The sequence below is a fragment of the Protopterus annectens genome, chromosome 8.part1 (assembly GCF_019279795.1).
Source record: "Protopterus annectens isolate FY-2018-M chromosome 8.part1, PAN1.0, whole genome shotgun sequence".
Taxonomy (NCBI): Eukaryota; Metazoa; Chordata; order Ceratodontiformes; family Protopteridae; genus Protopterus; species Protopterus annectens.
In genome coordinates this window covers 138,487,849-138,506,281 of record NC_056742.1, presented here as the reverse complement: position 1 = coordinate 138,506,281, position 18,433 = coordinate 138,487,849, and the positions used below count along the sequence as shown (strand labels likewise).

Below are 18,433 nucleotides of genomic sequence, written 5' to 3'. Positions count from 1 at the left end.
GTGGGGGGCATTTTCAAATGGAAAGACAGTCCAGGGCAAGTGGGACCTCCTCAAAAGCCCATCTTCACATCAGCATCCTGGAGATTAGGGCTGTTTTACTTGTGTTGCAGGCCTTCCAGGACTCCCTTCCCAGGGTGCTATTTTGACTCACACAGTCAACATGTCAGTCATCTGGTACATCAACAAACGGGGAAGACATCCAGCCTCCCCAGATCCCTTTTTACTCCAGTTCTGTATCACTGTAGCATTTTCCTAAGTTAGTGCCGTCAGCATGTACATTTAAATCACTCTTCGTTCTTAATGTGATTGCTGTCACCTTGGGTTCAAATGTTCATAAGTAAGTTCCAGGCAGTCACTCTGCAGACTGTTACAATAAAGTTTAACCAATAAACAATTTTCAGAAGTTCCTTCCTGCCTGAAGAAAGGCAGTATGAGTTAAATCAAAGACAAATTATCTGGGTTTACCTTGAAGGAAGCTGAAACAATGGCATCACAGCATTTGTTTAAAAAAAAAAAAAAACAATGGGCACTAAAAATTGCACATTGCTGTTTTGCATACAGTGTACTTCATCTAATTACATTTGAAAGCTTAATTTGTATGTTTTTTACTGTCTGTCTTTTAAAAAAAATAGCTGTGGTACCATGCTTTAAGCCCATTTTTTTAATTCTTTTAGTGGTTTGGCATGTAGCAGACTCATATTTACCTGTTTGAAGATATTTTCTTTGGACTTTAACATGGATATATTGAAAAATTGGATGTTTTTATGAATAATATGGTTACACAGGACATACTTGGGCAATTTGGCAGGGGGGTATTATTAATTACTACCCATTTCAGAGGAAGCTGTTATGCTGGACAAACTGAAATATATATATTAATTTATTCTCTTTCTCTTCTTCGCTGAGTATCCAGTGGTGGTCCTGTCTCACGTAACAGAAATTTCTTGTATGCCTAGAATGATTTTTTTATGAAACCAGCCAAAGTTTTTAGTATTATGTGATATAATAATCACCTATTTGATGAAAATTATAATTAGGCAACAAATTACTTAACATTCCAGTTCAGAACTATCTTCCAGGGATTAAGGGTTGGCATAATGGTCAAAGTGTTTACTTTACAAACACAAGCTGCAGGGTTTGATTCTCAAATGGAATAATTGGCTAAGTTTAAAATGGCCCACAATGACAGTTAACCTGGTACTAGCCAATGAACCTATATCAGTATTCATAGTGATTTAGTTTGTGACAGCAATTTATATATTTTTAAACAAAAATTGATATTTTGAGAAGGGAACATAAATGTATGTAAGCTGTTGGGTTATTCTGATTATTGCCTTTTTCTTAATGTTAATGTCTGACGTGGGGGCATTCCTCTAGATTCATTTTCTGATAGATGGATATGTTGACTGCCTAGCTTTTATTTATTTTTTAACATCTGTTGAATTTTGGAAGGAAAATAATTTAATGGTTGGGGGTTTGTCCATAGTATTTGAAACTGTACTTCTTTATATCAGCCAACCATTTTGTTAATACTCAAAAAATAAATTACGTACAGAATCTAGCCTTGCGTGTGGGGGCTCATACCTGTAACAGTGTTCAGCAAGGGATGATAAGCTGTTCAATAACTGTGTTTCCTGTGTCAAGGAGGACTCTGACAGATAGGTAAGGTAAACACTTTGACCATTATGCCAACCCTTAATCCCTGAAAGATGGTTCTCAACTGGAATGTTAAGTAATTTGTTGCCTAATTATAATTTTCATTAAATAGGTGATTGCTATATCCCAAAATACTAAAAGCTTTGGCTGGGTTTCATAAAAAAATACATTCTTATCCCTTCCACTCCTGTCCTGACGTAGACTGCTGGCTTCGTTCATTGCTCGCTACAGCCGTGCTACCCCTGGTGTCTCCTCTGTTCAACTTAAACTCCAGGCTTCCAGCCTCTGAATTGAACCACGTAAAGGAGATCCTGCAATGCTTCCTGTCCACTTCAGTCTACCCCAATATCTAGGATTTATAACGTGTATGTAACCCTGTGTTAAATACTACAGTCCCTGTATTGCTTTTTCGTTACACTGTTCTACTTCACCAAGCATGCGATCGCTAGCAGCCTGCTCTAGCCTTACATCCATTTATTCTCCTGGCCCTTTCCTACTCCCTTGTTAGCGCTTCCTTATTCTGTAGTTTTCTCATAGTCTGGCCACTAGGTGGCAGCATACTCCATTGTCAACCCCCGTAACTAAAGTTAATATTCCTGTCACTGTATTTTAAGTTAGTAACATAGTCTCAGTCAATACATAGTAAGCCAACCTCTCAGTCTCTATAAGGCTACTCTGTGAGTTGTTCCTTACCCCCAGTGAACATCCTGCTTATCTTTTACATGATATACATAAAAGACCCTGTCCCTTACCCCTGTGCCTTCCTTACCTTTTAGCTTGCTCCTTGCTTACTGATTGTTCCTTGCTGGCTGGCCTTCTCTCTTCTCCTTTGGCTCTACCCACTCCATTCGCCCTACGGGCTAAATCAATTCCCCTACCCTGCCCCCAATTTCCACCCGCCCCAGTGCTTCTACACTTATACCTACCAAACCACACCCATCTTCAACCTTAACCAATCAACCAAACTACCCACCCTCACCAATAAGTCCACCCCCTTTTTACATCACTAAATACAAACCCCTTAACCGTTCTTCTGTCCCTTTACCTGCACCACAACTCACTCACAATCACCCAAATATATACCATGCCTATTATAACAGTCTCTATTATAACAGTCACTACTTTTCATCACCTTATTCTACTTATGTTACCTCACCAGACCTCACTACACTAACCAGTCTCCCCCTTTACATATCACTATGTCCAGTTGTGCACAACATGCATATTCAACAACTACTATATCCCCTAGCCTCTACTTCCTCAACCCTACCATGCTCTTCACCTTTAAACACATACCAAACCCCAAAACTACATCAGTTACATCTCTATAAAACCTGCAATCCATAAAACAAGTTTTAAGCTATTTAAATATCTCTTCTCCCATATTCAGCATTTTATCTCTAACCTACTCTCTGGTGACATACACCCAACTCCCTGCCCCTCTCCCTGTCTGAACTCTATCTACTCAACCCATCCTCCCCACTCAGCTGGTAAATCCCTCCTTCTCACAGCTCTAAATGCTCTTAGCATCTGTAACAAAATCTCTAACCTCCCAGCCTGACTTCTCCATAATCAACCTGATATCCTGTGTATCTCAGAAACCTGGCTTAAACCCCATATAAATGATTCTGAATTAATACCACCCAACTACTGTATCATTAGAAAAGATAGAACTCTTAAAAAAGGGGGAGGTGTTGCCCTGCTGTACTCCTCTTCCTTTGTAGTCACCCCATAATCCAAGCCTATTCCCAAATTTGGTAAAGCTGAATTGATCCCAGTCCTTCTTCAGATAAACAAACAAACTTATCTGCATTGTCTCACTCTTTATCCCTCCTGGAGACAACATCCCAATTCTCGAAGATATTCTCTCCAGGCTCTCTGCCAGTATCACAAATGAAACTATAATCCTGTGTAATGTTAATATAAATTGGGCCACAATCCAATCTCCAACCAACCCCCTAAATATAAACCTTTACAACTTCACACAACTTATTAATTCAATAACTAAGCCATCTAAAGACTTCCTCTCTGGAAGTACCCTAGACTGGATTCTAGTTTCCCACTCCCACTACCTCAGTAACAGTGGTACCCTTCCTGACCCACTAGGCAACTATCTTCCCACTTTCATCCAATGCCTTCCCTCCTCCCTACAACTGTCTCATACGTACACCTTCACCCGGAACCTAAAAAAGTTTTTAACTCCAATGCATTCTCAAATGCACTAAAAACTATGAACTGGAACCCACTAAAAACTCTATCCCTAGATAGTGCTGTTACCTATTTTTAATGCAACTTTCTTAAACCTGCTTGACTCCTTTGCTCCCAAGAAACTAAAATGCATAAAAAGTAATCCTTCCCCATGGTTATCTAAAAATACCTTATGTGTGGCTGTGATAAAGCTTGGAAATGCTACCACAAAACTAAAACTCAAACCACCCTTAATGAATACAGATCACTTTGAAACAAAGTAATAAACTCATAATAGCTGACCGCAGAGCTTATTCTTCCACACTCCAAGCCAACCATAGCACCAACCCTAAAAAATTCTGGGACGGAATTACATCTCTAGTCAACCCAGGAAAAAAAGAAAACCCCATGCCCAGACCCAAATGCCACCAACCTGGACTTGGCTACCCAATTCAATTCATTCTTTATTAATTCTGTAGCCAAACTAACTACATCCTTCTCCAAAAATTCTACTTTCCCCACATCCACCTTCACTCACTCCTTACTCCCCTTCCAACTCCAGCTCCCCACCTCCTCCCTACTCCATGAATCCTATCCCCATCTCTACCATAAAAGAACTTCTTCTATACCTGAAACCCTGCTCTAATGCCCCTGAAGAGTTACCCTCCTATTTCCTAAAAATAGCCACTGAAGCTGTTGCCTTCCCAATCTGTATACTAATTAAACAATCAATTTCCGAATGCCATGTTCCCCAGCTCTGGAAAAAGCCTTTGTAATCCCACTCCACAGAGGGGCAACAACAACGATATCCCACACTTTCAGCCTATTGCCATCTTATCCCCTATTTCTAAACTTCTCGAAAAATGTATTAACCAACAAATACTACCCTATCTCATAAATAACCTTTTCACTCACACTCAGCATGGATTCCAACCTGGCCATAGCACCACTACTGCTCTCCTTTCCTTCCTAGAAACTGTTAACAAATCTCGAGACTCTGGCCATATTGTATCCACCCTCCTCTTAGACCTCTCTAAAGCCTTTGGCACCATCTCTCACAACCTTCTTACTAAACACTCTAAACTAAATCTTTCCCACTCCTCAATCAGTTGATTCACCAGTTACCTTGCAAATAGGCAACAAGTAGTCAAATGGAATAAAGCCAATTCACCTTTCTTAGATAATCCTACAGGTGTACCTCAAGGCTCAATTCTAGGTCCCCTACTATTTATAATATTTTCATTAACGACTTCTATCTTGCCATCCCTCAGGCCAACCTTGTCCAATACGCAGAGGATTCTATGATAATCTGCACTGCCACCTCTACTTCCTCCTTAATAAAGTTAACACAGGATGCCTTCTCCTCAACTGAACAGTGGATGTTAGAAAACCATCTAGCACTCAGTGCAACCAAGACTAAGCTTATGATATTCACCCCTGCTAAAACTACCACACTAGATAAAAACTCATTCATCATCACCAGCCAAAACAATACTCCTCTTGAAATTGTTTCCACTGCTAAACTACTAGGAGTCATCATCGATGACCAGTTAAAGTTCGACAGCCATCTACTAGCAAATATAAAAAAACTCACAAGAAATTCGGTATGCTTTACCGTCACAACCGTTTCATCTCTCCCTCCATTAGGCTTGTTCTCGCTACCACTTACCTTATCCCTTCCCTCTTATATAGTGCCTCTATCTTCACTAATCTGCAATCTTCCATCAAGTCTAAACTATCCTCCTGTTACTACAAAATTTCTAAATTTATAACAGGTCACAGGTCCTCAACACATCACTGTATTCCCCTACATCAACTCAGCTGGCTTGAGCTGTCTAACTGTCTCACCTACATTCATCTCATTCAAGCACACAAGCTTATCTTTTCCCCCTCTCTCTGCCCCTCCCTTGCCTCTACCTTCCAAATGCATGTTCCTGATAGACACCTAAGATCCAAGTTCCAGAATCTAATTGAACTACACAAACCCATCCGCCCACCAGGCAAGCATCTTCTAGCCTTCTCTCTCTCGCACGCCACTGGAATGCTCTGCCACCTCTCATCCGTACTACTAACAGCCTCCCCATCTTCAAAACTCTACTTATTCACACCTAACTTCATTATGGTAATGCTCTTGTTCCCATCCTCCATAGCTTCCTGCTTCACGGTTAGTTTCTTTTAGCTGATACACCTTTTTTGTAGTCCCATAGTCTTAATACTCTTAGTCGAAACCATAGGAATTAGATACTTTTTAAAAAACATAACTTTTGGTGTTAACACTTTATTATCTCATATTTATTGTTACTCCTTTGTAACTTGAAACTTTTAATTGTATTGTCCTCCAGATGCCAACTTTTTCATCTTGTAACTTGAAAAACTCTAAATTGCCTCATATTTTTGTAACTCTTTATTTCTGTAATGCTTGTAATTTGTTAACATTGTGTTTTGGAGCTTTTCTCCCCAGGACTCCATTGAAAACAGGCTCCTAGTGGCCCAGTGGACAATCCTGGTAAACAAACTGCAAATAAATAAAAATAAATAAAATAAATACTTTATTAGTGTAGGGTTACCACCTGTCCCACTTTGCGAGGGACATTCCCTCTTTGGGCAGTTGTGCCCTGCAAAAAAATTGTAAAAATGGCAATTGTCCTGAGATTTTAGGACAAAATTATTTCCTATATTTTATGTAATAGTTGCATAAAACAGTTATTCTGTATCTGAAACACCTAAATGTTATAAGAAACAGAATAAGCAACTAAAATGCTACAAGAATAAGCTTTTATTTAGGCAGAAAAGTGAAGTTCTGTCCTTTGTACTGGCCGTGGGTATGTTTCGGCCTGCAAAATCTGATGTTTGTACCAAAAATGTCCCACTTTGGGCATTTGAAAAGGTGGCAACCCTGTATTAGTGTGACTTACCCAGTGACCTACTTTAGTAAACAGTAATGATGTTTTTTTGCCTCATAATATAACACTGTTATTTGTTTTACAGATGGGAGCAAAGGGAGCTGCCAAATGGAAGAGTTTATTATGTTGACCATAACAACAAGATCACTACATGGGAGAGACCACTTCCTCCAGGGTAAGATCTGTGTGAAAGTGTTGAGTGCGTACATGCGTGTATGTCTTTTCAAGTGTGTTTCTTCCTCGTCTCTCTGGGCTGTGAATTGCATTGTTTCAGGATGCTACATTGCTTAAGGAGTCCCTGATGGTCCAAAAATTGTCGAATAGGTCACTTTGGTGCTTGCTGTTTAATCTAGTTAATTTGGAAGTAGGCAGTATCACTGAGATACCTGTAATGAAAGTATCAATAACAAAATGCCATTAAGACCAGAGAAAAGCTTTCCAAATAAGAAGTAAAAAGGAGAATATCATGTAATGCTGTATGACAGGTCTTCAGACCATATTAATGGCTGAAATGATGCAAAAGATGAAGATGCGAAACATCTGCTTGCTGATTAAGTTATGTTACCCTAGAGCATTGTGATATTTTATTGTAATGATTGAAAGTAATCCAGCATCATGAGAATATATAGTATGTGTTTGATGATGATAATTTGAGGGGAATCAGATGCCTCCAATGCCTGAATGCAGAAGTTCATTTTCACATTAAAGTGTTTATCATTCTTGTTCAGAGCTCAAAAAGGACTATTTTGCTTTGTAATGTTAATTTACAGCTCTCAGTGCATACCTACTGTGCATGGATTTGAAACTGGTAAAGAGCTTATTTTTGTAAATACTTCTGAAGTAGCAGTCACTTACAGAATGCTGAACATGTGATTAAGATTAGTACAGACCTGTGTTGAAATGTTATTGAATGTAATGTCAAGACATATTTCTCGTAAGGTATTTCAGTGTTCAAGCATTTTGCTCAGCAATAGCACAGACATCATGGGAGGCATCTTTCTGCAGAGCAAGATTAAATCATAGTGCAAAATCTCACAGTATAGTGCAAAATTCAAACCAGCTGAGTGAGAAGAGGCTAGATTAACAGAATGATTGTTGTGTGGTGCTTGTAGTATAAGAGAATTAATCATTTTGTTATTCTCCTATCAGATAGTCAGTGTTATGTAATTGAAAATCCTGCTGTAGCCCCTGTGTATTATGCTGCCTCAAAACCCCAACATATTTTTCATTTTTATCAAAAATACCATCAGTCCACCTTTCCTCATTTGTAAAAAAAAAATCCCTTCCCAAGCCAGTAACCCTCTCATCTTTCTTGCATTAAGCAGGCATTCAGCAGTTTAAATGAATTCCGCATCAGTTTTGTAGTAAAAGTGTTAACATTCTTGCTAATAGTGTTAAAAGAGTTTTTTTTTATTATTTCTTGCTTTATAATGTTAATTTATGGTCCTCAGTGTAAACTAGATTTAGCGACCAGATACAGGTGTAGTTACAAAGCAGCTCTGGCTACTTACTGAGGATTCTGCAGATAATGTCTTGGCTGGTGATGGTAAAGATTTGTTAATTTTCTTATCTGCATTAACAGCCGTACTAAGTGCCCTACCTCAGCATATGACATAAATCTTTTTTTTTTATTCCCTCAGTCCTTCAAGGTGCAAGTTACCATTTTTTATATTTGCAATTGCTGCATCTGGACCAATCTGTGACCTTGGAAAAAGGATAATCTTTTGATGAGTATTGCCATCCAGTAATTAGTAAAGGATTCTGTACTGTTGGTGCTGCACAACTGGGAATAACTTCTCACCTCAAGTTAGTCCACACATAGGTTCTGTAGTGGCATGGCTGACATGGCAGTTATGTGTGGACTAACACAGTTTGAGTTTGGGTGAATACCGCTGCACAGTAATGTGTTATATTTGGGTTATAACCATCTTATTGTATCTTCTCCTGGCCAGAAATTGCAAAACCAGTAGCCTCTTCCACATGAGGTGAGAATGTGGGTTCCATGCTAAAAAAAAAAAAAAAAAAAAAAAAGTGCAATGGTAGGTAGGAATGAAGCTTCCTATATAGCCTCACCACAGACCAGTTTTTTTTTGTTCTTTTTTTTTATATTATTGTTCAATGTATTTTTCAATCAGTGGTTATTTTTAGTGCTTTATTAAAAAGCAGGTAATCATAAAAGATTTCCATTTTGGAATGAACATAATGTTGAGTATTGTAGGCACTGTGATCATTTTAAATAGGCCAAAAAGTTAATGAGTCAGCATTAACTTTGTTCTTAACAAAAAAAGTCTAATATGAGCATCATAGAGACCAATGTTTTATTTTGAGATTTACCAACATGGGTTCACAAGAAGAAGAGCTTGTACAACAAACCTGATTTCATTGTACAAAGTTTTAACTATCATTTTGAACTATGGGATTCTTGTTGTTTTATGTTCTCATATGTCTAGGGCTATATATGCTATCCTGTATTCCTCAATAATTGATGCAGTAACAGAATTGGGGTTGAACTGTTATATTGGCAAATGGGTTGTTACAAGACAGATCTTCAATACACTTTAGAAATGTTATGAGTTTTGAGTAGTGTATCACAAGGCTCAGTTTTGGGATCCTATTCTTCTGAAACAATATAAGAGTGAATTGAAGGATGTACCCTAATACAAGGGCTCCTTCTTTCAGCTTTACCAATAAGCAATTGCAATATTGCAAAATTTGCTGATGGTATCAAAGTTTTCTGTCCAGTTAATTCTGGTGTCAAACAAACTTTTCTCTAGTGTTATCTGGATGAGTTTTACAACTGGAGATAAAATAATGTTTTATTCTGTTATAACTAGTGTAACGTCTTGCATGAAGGTATTGTGAAATGGAAATACACGTGCACTGAGTAAGGATTAACAGAATGTGACATATGTCAATCTGGTTGTTGGTTTCACATCATCCAGAAAAGGGAAATACCAGTGCAGGAGACAGATTCACCATAAAGATCATCGCAGGAAGTGTTTGTTCTGTTTAGGCGCTTCCCACCACCATATGTTTTGTGAGATTTGTCAAGATTTTGTCGCTAAGATATTTTGTAGTCGTCTTTCTTCCCTTGTGATTTACTTAGAAAACCAACAACTTAAACTGTTGGCTAAAGACACAATAGAAGGATCTTCACGCCCTGAGGGTCAACCATCTGCAAGGAAGACTACCAAGAAAGCTTGGTCAGATTCTTCGGCTGTACTGCCTCCACCAAACGTCTCTTTTGAGGATGTTGAAAGCACGGAGGATCATCCAGTTTCCTTGTTGGATTCCTCTGCTGTGAATGCTTCAGAAGCCAGCATGAATCTGACTCCACGCAGATCTATGGAGGTCTTTCAGACATCTGCTTCGGATGTGCAGGGGGAACCATGGCTGATCATTACCAAAGGGCCTAGGGGTGTTCCTCAGTTATTTGTGAGAGAAGAGGTTCCAACTACTATTATAGAGTGAATAGAACAGATAGAAGTAAAGATCCTTGACGAAACACTGTTTTATTCTTAAAGTGCGCTAGTTTCAATACACTTTTCGTTGGAGACAACCAACTTCATCAGAAGATAAAAGTCAAACAGGGAACCATGGGCTGTGCAGTTTATATATCAGTTGTTTAACACACCCTTCCTGATTCCTGATTAAATAATTAGTTGATTAATTAAGGAAGGGTTTGGTTTGCTAAATGCACAAGCCCTCTATAAGCATGTAACATAGAAAAAATACCCTAGGTAAAAAATGTATATGAAAATAATATAAGAATGTAAATATGTAAACATATAACTTATTTTAATGTGTATAAACACATACCAACACATAAAAATGTATAAAATTCACAAAAACATTGTCTTCAAATTTAAAAATAAAAATAGAAAGTCCGATTAAAATATATATAAAACCTAACATTATTGTGTCAAGTAAACCCTTTACCACAACAGTCATTATTAATTTCAATCACCTGACCCTAAGTAAAAGTTCAAGGCAACCCACAATAGTATAGCATAAGGTAACAGGTACATCCTCCTTGTATTTAATGAATGGATAGTGCCTGTCAATATTACTTGAAGTTGTGTTTATATTCATTGCTGTTTCCTACTTATACATATACAAAAGCAACACAGATTGTATTATAGAGTGCAAACGTAGAATCAGGTGTATATGGTCAGGAATAAAATCAGTAAATCGAAGTAGATTTAAAAACCTATCTCTTAAGGTTTTTTAACCTCAAAATACAGGCTATTGAACTTGTTTCATTTATTCCTGGCCACTGATTAGCATTTATCCTAAGCTGCCAGAGAAGTTCTTTTCTCTCTAGCTTCAATGAGTCGTAGCCTCCTCTAGGGTCTCTAACCTGTTGGTCTATAACTCTGAACCTAAATTCATGGTCAGTGTGTTCATTGTGGTGTCTAGCTAGTGCGTTAACCTGATTGTTGTTCCTAATGTTGTACATGTGTTCATATACCCTTTCTTTGAGCTTTCTGTCGGTTTTACCGATATAGAAAGCAGGGCATTGGAGGCACTTTGCTAGGTATACCACTTGCATGCTGTTACAGTTAGCTTTGAAATTGATTTTGAAGTTCGAGTCACTTATCTGGAAGTCACGTCCCTCATCTACAAACTGACAGTATTTACACATATTACACTTAAACATACCTGTTTGGGTTGTGTGCAATACAGTCCTTTCCGTACCTGGACAACCTACTCATTCAGGACTCCTGTCCAGATATTTTACTTCAGTATCTTCACTTTCCTATTCCTCTCCTGCAAAGCCTGCGGTTTACTGTGAATTTCCCAAATCATTCCTGACTCCAGGATCATGTTTTTCTGGAGTGCAGGTTCCAAACTGTTCCAGTGCTGGCATCTCTGCCTCCTCCCAAGGCTTTAACTCTGATTAGTTTCTTTTCGTCACTTCTTTCTCTGGCTTACAACCAGGGAGTTACTGAGGGCTCTGAGTTACATAGCTTTCACCATTTCTATTCTTCCTCTGGCCAAGCTCCATATGAGAAAGCTCCAGTGGTTTCTAAAGTCAGTTTAGCTTCAGTATTCCCATCCGTTAGATTTTCTAGTCCCACTTCTTCCATGCCTCAAGCTGGAACTTCAATGGTGGATTCATCGTTTGTGCCTCAACCCAGGGCTTATTTTTCAGTCTCCTAGCCCCTCTCAGGGACTCTTCACATATGCCTAAGATGTGGGATGGGGGTGGCCTCCTTTGGTCCTCTCAAAGTGCAGAGTCTTTGGTCTCTTTGACAAAAGAAAAGACCACATCAATGTCAAAGAGATGAGACCTCTTCTGGCTCGTCAGGCTTTTCATTCTCTTTTCCTTCCAGGGCGCTTCAAGATTCTCACAGACGATACCACATTGATGTGGTATATCAACAAGCAAGGAGGGGACAGGGTCTTATCCCCTGTGCACATTAGCCCTTCAGGTTTGGGATCTAGCTATCCAGTATCAGATGACTTTTCAGGCAGTTTACATTCCCTCGGATCAAAACTTAGTGGCAGATTCTCTAAGCAGGTCCATAACACAATCCCACAAGTGGATGTGTTTCTGGACATTGTCTACCAGTGGGGTACTCCTCAAGTAGAGCTAGTTGCCTCCACTCTGAACAGACAACTTCCTTTATTTTGGGCCACAGTCCCATGTCCACTGGCTTTTCTTGGAAGGGGATAATTCTTTATGCCTTCCCTCCCCTTCCTCTCGTTACAAAGGTCCTGTTCAAGGTAAAACAGAATGCTTCCAAAAACTTGCTAGTGACTCCCCTTTTTTATGGAAATCTGGCCTTTTTTTTAAACACCTTTATTGAATTATCAGTTGTGACACTGGCACATTTACATTAATACAAAGGTAATTAAACTGTGTTAACAAATTAGCATTAACAAACATTGTACTTCACATATATTGCTATGCATCTTATAACCTAAACAACATTACATAAATTATTCAATTCCTGCCCCCCCCCTTTTTAAACAAGAAATATCTTTATTAAGCCATCCCTTACGGCATTAAGCAATCATACATTTATATAAATGAAAAGAAACCACACCGACACAATCCTAGTTGCAAGCATTTTACATCGGAAACTATATTGACACACTCCCAGCTGCAAACATTATGCATCACTTATAAACTACCCAGTCATTTACAGTCAAACATCACATGGCTCATTTAAGTCCTGCCTTCTTTTAAACTTCATTCCTCCCTTGTATGTATTGTTCCCACAATTCCCATTTTTCTATGTAGTCTGCGCCTACTCTTTTCTGAAAATCTCATTTCCAGTTGTTTTATCTCTGTTACTATATTCAGTACTTCTAAAATAGGTTTAGATTTTGATTTCCATTTTCTAGTTCATAGGTTCATAGGTTAGTACTACGCTAAATGCCCTTGCAAGCCATTTTAAGCTTAGCCAATTATCCCTTGTGAGACTCAAACCCTGCACCTTGTGTTTGTAAGGCAAACACCTTAACTATTAGACCACCTTCCCACTGTAGGATTGAGAAGAAGGGGAAAAATGTCAGAAGGCTGATTGAGAGATAACTCATTAACTACCTAGGCCATAAAAGAGGGATTAGTGTGTAAGGAGATCCTATCCCTATGGAAAACTGTGAAGAGGGAGGAAGACCCACAGACATTGCCAACATCCTAGCTGACAGGTTCAGCGCAAACCTCCCCCCCCCAACCAAAAGGGCAAATATCTATCCCAGCAGAGTGCTGCCCCCCTGACATCTCAGATGCTCAGGTAAGAGCCGCCTTCTCCAAAGCAAAAAACACAGCATCAATGGGACCAGACGGTGTCCCGGGCTGCGTCCTACATGAACTCCAAGAAGAGCTAAACCCAAACATAAAACTACTGTTCAATCTCAGCCTTACTACAGGATATGTGCCCAAAGAGTGGCGTACAGCAACAGTGGTCCCTCTCCATAAAGGTGGTGCCTCAACGGATCCTGGAAACTATCGCCCCATAAGCCTGACTAGCTTGGTCTGCAAAGCTATGGAAAGGATCATCATGGACCTCATAAATAAAGATATTGGGGACCTACAGACACTGGATCCTACCCAGTTCGGCTTTGTTAAGGGCAGATCCTGTCTCTTAAACCTGGTTGATTTCTTTGAAACAGTCACCAAGGCCATTGACGACGGGAAGGTGGTCCACACAGCCTACCTGGACCTCGCAAAAGCCTTCGATGCAATACCCCACTCGGGCATTATAGATAAGCTCACCAGCTTAAATATAAACCCCTATGTCACTAGATGAATTGCAAACTGGCTCAAGGACAGAACCCACATGGTTAGAATTGCTGGAGCCATGTCAGACTCCAAACCAGTTACAAGTGGTGTCCCACAAGGCTCAGTCCTGGGACCTCTCTTGTTCGGTATATATTTCTCGGAGGTACAGGCCAACACAGAAGGACTGTGGCTGACCAAGTTCGCAGATGACTGCAAACTGGGTGCCATAATCGACTCTCCAGCCGACACAAGCATCCTCCAAAAGGGCCTCATAGAAACAGACAACTTGTGCCAGAGCCATGGCCTCAAGCTAAATGCCAAAAAGTGTATAGTCATCCCCTTTAGCAAAAACAAAGTGCCCACAAATTACCACATAAGTGGTAATCCATTAAGTACAGAAGAAGTAATTAGGGACCTGGGGACCCAGGTTGATAGCAATCTCTCATTTGACAACCACGTGGCCAAAGTGGTTAGAAAAACATTTTATATAGCCCACCTAATCATGAAGGGATTCACATCTAGATCAGGGGAGGTCATCGTGCCTCTTTACTCATCCCTCATCAGGCCCATAATTGAGTACAATGCCCCTTTTGGGATGTACCTTACCAGACACCTGCAGCAACTGGAAAGACCCCAAAAGTACCCCACCAAGAGGATCAAAGGGCTCAAACAGATGCCATATGCTGCCCGGTTAAAGAAACTCCAGCTCTACTCAGTGGCATACCGCCTGTTCAGAGGCGATCTGTGCCTGACGTATAAAGCCATGTCCAACCCGGAATTAATGGACATGCTGCACCTCAGAAAATCCAAATCCCATCGAGCTATGCGCTCGAGAGACTTGAACCTCAGCACTGAAATAAATAGGACATGCTGGAGGGACAGATTCATAATCCAGAGGCTCCCTTCACTCTGGAATAAAATCCCAGTCCAGGTTAGGCAGAGTCCCTCATTGACTCTCTTCAAGAGGAATCTTGATGAGTAGATGGGAGATCGTAGGTTTACCCTGGGTATCACTTCTGTGTCACTGTTAGACAGAGGCACAGTATACTAACGTCGAAAAAGGGTATAGCAAAATAAATGTAAAATGGGTGGCAAAAGCCAAACGCATTTTGGCTAGGCTTATAAATGCCCTAGGGCAGATAGCCTAGTATGAACCTATGAACCTAAGACATCAGAGCTTGTAACTCAAATAGCAATTGATTTTTGGAAGCCATCATAATTAGACACAGCAAGGCCTTACCGTGTTTAGGCAATTCTGATTCCATATCATAGCTCAGAAAAATTATCTCCCTCGTCATACCATTCTGCCAACCCAGCATCTTCGACAGTGCATCCCGCAGGGAATCCTTAAAGTCCACCAACCCACAGCACTCCCAGAACATATGTTCCCAAGTACCTCTTTGTTCCCCATCACACCTCCAACATTTGCTCTCTTCATCAGGAAAAATTCTCTTGAGTCTATTGGGGTATAAAATATCTATGTAAACATTTCCAAGCAAAAATCCTAAATCTTCTAGATTTTGTTGCACATTTGGGAGACATACATATATCCTTCCATTGTTTCTTTGTGAATTGCTTATCCAGTCTCTCTTCCCAATCCTTTCCCCTGACTGATTCTTATAGTTATCATGCAGTTATTATTCCTTTTTTAATGGAAACTTCTGTTCTGGAATCTACTTAAAATTCTACCAGTGCTGTTCTTTTGTTTAGGACCCTCCTATTTCTTTCTCTTTGCATATACTCTGATATCAATCCCTGATAGGGAAAGCAGTCTTTAACCTGCAGTCCAAATAAATTCTTGGCCTCATCCCATTCTATTACCTTTCCCTCTCTAGTTATCTGCTGTCAGTGTCTTGGTTCCTTTGCCAGTTTTCTCCAATAAATTCCAGCGCCCTATTGTCTATATCCGTAATTGCAGTCATGCCTAATGGCAGAATCTGCATTTTCCATTCATGTGTTGGCTTAGTTCTTATATTATACCATGACCCCCCATTAATATTCCAAAACGTGCACGCTGATTGGCCAGCGTGCACGTTGTAAATCGACTTATACTAATGGGAAAAGGTCCGGTTGCCCGGACTTTTTCCATTAGTATAAGTCTTTTTTTAAAACACTGTCTCGCTATGTTAAAAGAGTTTAACATAGCGACACAGATTTAAAAAAAGCAACGGAGATCTCCGTTGCTTTTTTTAAAGCTGTCTTGCTATGTTAAACTCCTTTAACATAGCGACACAGTGTGTAAAAAGCAACGGAGATCTTGCTTTCTCCGTTGCTTTTTTTTTAAACCTGTCTCGCTATGTTAAATGGGTTTAACATAGCGAGACAGCTTTAAAATAAGCTAGACACATGAGTAAAACAGATAAGTAATTTCTACAATATCTTGAGGGCCATAATTCAAACATTTTCCTTCAGAAGCTTGCTTGTGTTAGTTTCATTATTCAAAAGTATGATGAGACTAGTACTTGAAATTATTTTGATTTAAGAGCATTCATGATAGTATTTGTGGATAATTTTGTGAAAAAAAAGTTGTGTATTGATGCAAACTTTGAATTTTGTGGGACAGAAAAATTTACAAAGGAGTGGGTGGGAAATTGTGTGTCAGTGTAATGTTTATGCACACTTTGTGACAACTTACCTGCCATTTTGATTTTGTGTGTGTGTGTGTGTGTGTGTGTGTGTGTGTGTGTGTGTGTGTGTGTGTGTGTGTGTGTGTGTGTGTGTGTGTGTGCGCGCAAGTGCTGGAACAGTACTGGCAGGGATGTTCTTTTCTGCTTTTATGTTGTATAAGTTAAGGGACTCGGGGAAAGTTGTGTGAATGTAAGTGTGCTGCTTTTGAATATTCTGTGACTACCTACTTTTTTACTAACTCATTTCAGGAACGCTTAGCACTTTTAGTATTTCTTCCCTGGTAAAAGCATGGATAATCACTCCAGTCAGTCTTGCTTTCCTCCCACAGTACCTAGAAAGAAAAAAAAACACTTAACAAGAGTGCTTGCCATCATCGCAGACTTTGGTGTGTGCGTCAGCCAATAGTGGGTGAATCTGGAGTGGCCATTGGTTATTCCTCAGACCACTCACTTTCCTCAATTGCTTCCTCTATTAGTGTCCTTTTGACCAACATGAACCAGTGTCAGCCACATCCTGTTTGATTGTTCCAGTGTCCTGTATGGGCATGGGAGAACCCTCTTCTGTTGGTCTGGGAGGCTGTCCGGGAAATTCTGTGGGTAACCGGGACAAGAGACTATTAGGCCGGGCAGATGGTCCCCCTTCAAGTCGTTCTTCTTCTGCTGATACTCTTATTAAGAAAAAAACAAAAAAAATAAACATTGTTCTTCTGAAGTCATTACTATTAAAAAGATGAACTCCTTACCAGACATTACAGGCTGTAAATTTTGGTATGCAGAAGCCATTACAGATGGGCTTTCCCTTTCAAATAACAGGGCCTGATGATTTTTGATTTTGTCAGAGATGGGGCTTAGTTTACAGATTCCCAAGCCCAACTTTCAGATTGTGGGGAAAACTTTAATTCCTGTCATTTTGTGTAGGAATTTTCACTTAATGAGACCATTCCCAGGATGAATGAAATATTTTTATGGGAGCAAATATATGTTCCCCTTGGGTTGAAGAGGTATTACGATATGTTACAAATGGATATAACTCATTCCTCTCCCTTCCCTCCTATATTGCTAGCCCCAGAGGATGTGCTGAATGCTGCCTGTAATCATCCTGATGCCCAATCATCAGTCCCTAAAAAGCAGATACACGCTGTATAAGGTATCTCAAGTGAATAAATTTATTTTTTCTCACCTTACATCAGATAGTGCTGCCATTTTCCACCTTGTCTTATACTGGAAACAGACTGGTGCTCAATACCAACCCTTCTCAGGGTGATAAGGAAGGTAAAATGTTAGACTGTACAGGTAAGAGAATGTTTTCTTCTTCCGCTTTAACCTTCAGAATTCTGAAGTACCAAGCATATATGTGGAAATTTATGATATGTCATATGGACAGTCTGAAGGAATTAGCTTCCACTGTTCCTACAGAAGAAAACTCTTTTTCTGAACCTTTCTCAGATATCCAAACGTATGTTGAAGAGTGTGTATTTTGTGCAGATGATGGTGTCTAGGCCCACTGTTACTGCTAGATTGTTGATAAGGTATACTTAGGTATGGAGCCAAAAGTATGCTGATGAGGTCAAGTCCAAAATCTTGGATTCAGTTTTAGATAAGGAGGCATTGTTTAGCTGTTGTTATCCTGGTTCTCAAACATTACGATAAAAGAGTGAAATTAATTCAGGGAGTTTCAAAGATATTTCATGTACCCCATTACAAATCTTTTAGGCCTTATTCTTACGCTAAAAAGCCAAATAAACAAAAATAGTTCTTTCTAGCAAACAAAATGCAAAAAAGTGATGGCCAGAGGGTAGCAACAGTAAAAAAAACATTTTTTTTCT

General features: G+C 39.5%; 1 protein-coding gene across 4 annotated transcripts in view; it reads left to right on the top strand.

Annotated features, from left to right (window-relative positions):
* The window catches only part of WWP2 (WW domain containing E3 ubiquitin protein ligase 2), a 1,859,587-nt gene that overhangs the window by 1,008,582 nt on the left and 832,572 nt on the right, over positions 1 to 18,433 (top strand). For all 4 annotated transcript variants that reach the window (XM_044081781.1, XM_044081779.1, XM_044081780.1 and 1 more), the window contains one exon: positions 6,832 to 6,921. In XM_044081781.1, coding sequence (XP_043937716.1) covers positions 6,832 to 6,921 — 90 coding nt within the window. The remainder of the gene's footprint in view (positions 1 to 6,831; positions 6,922 to 18,433) is intronic.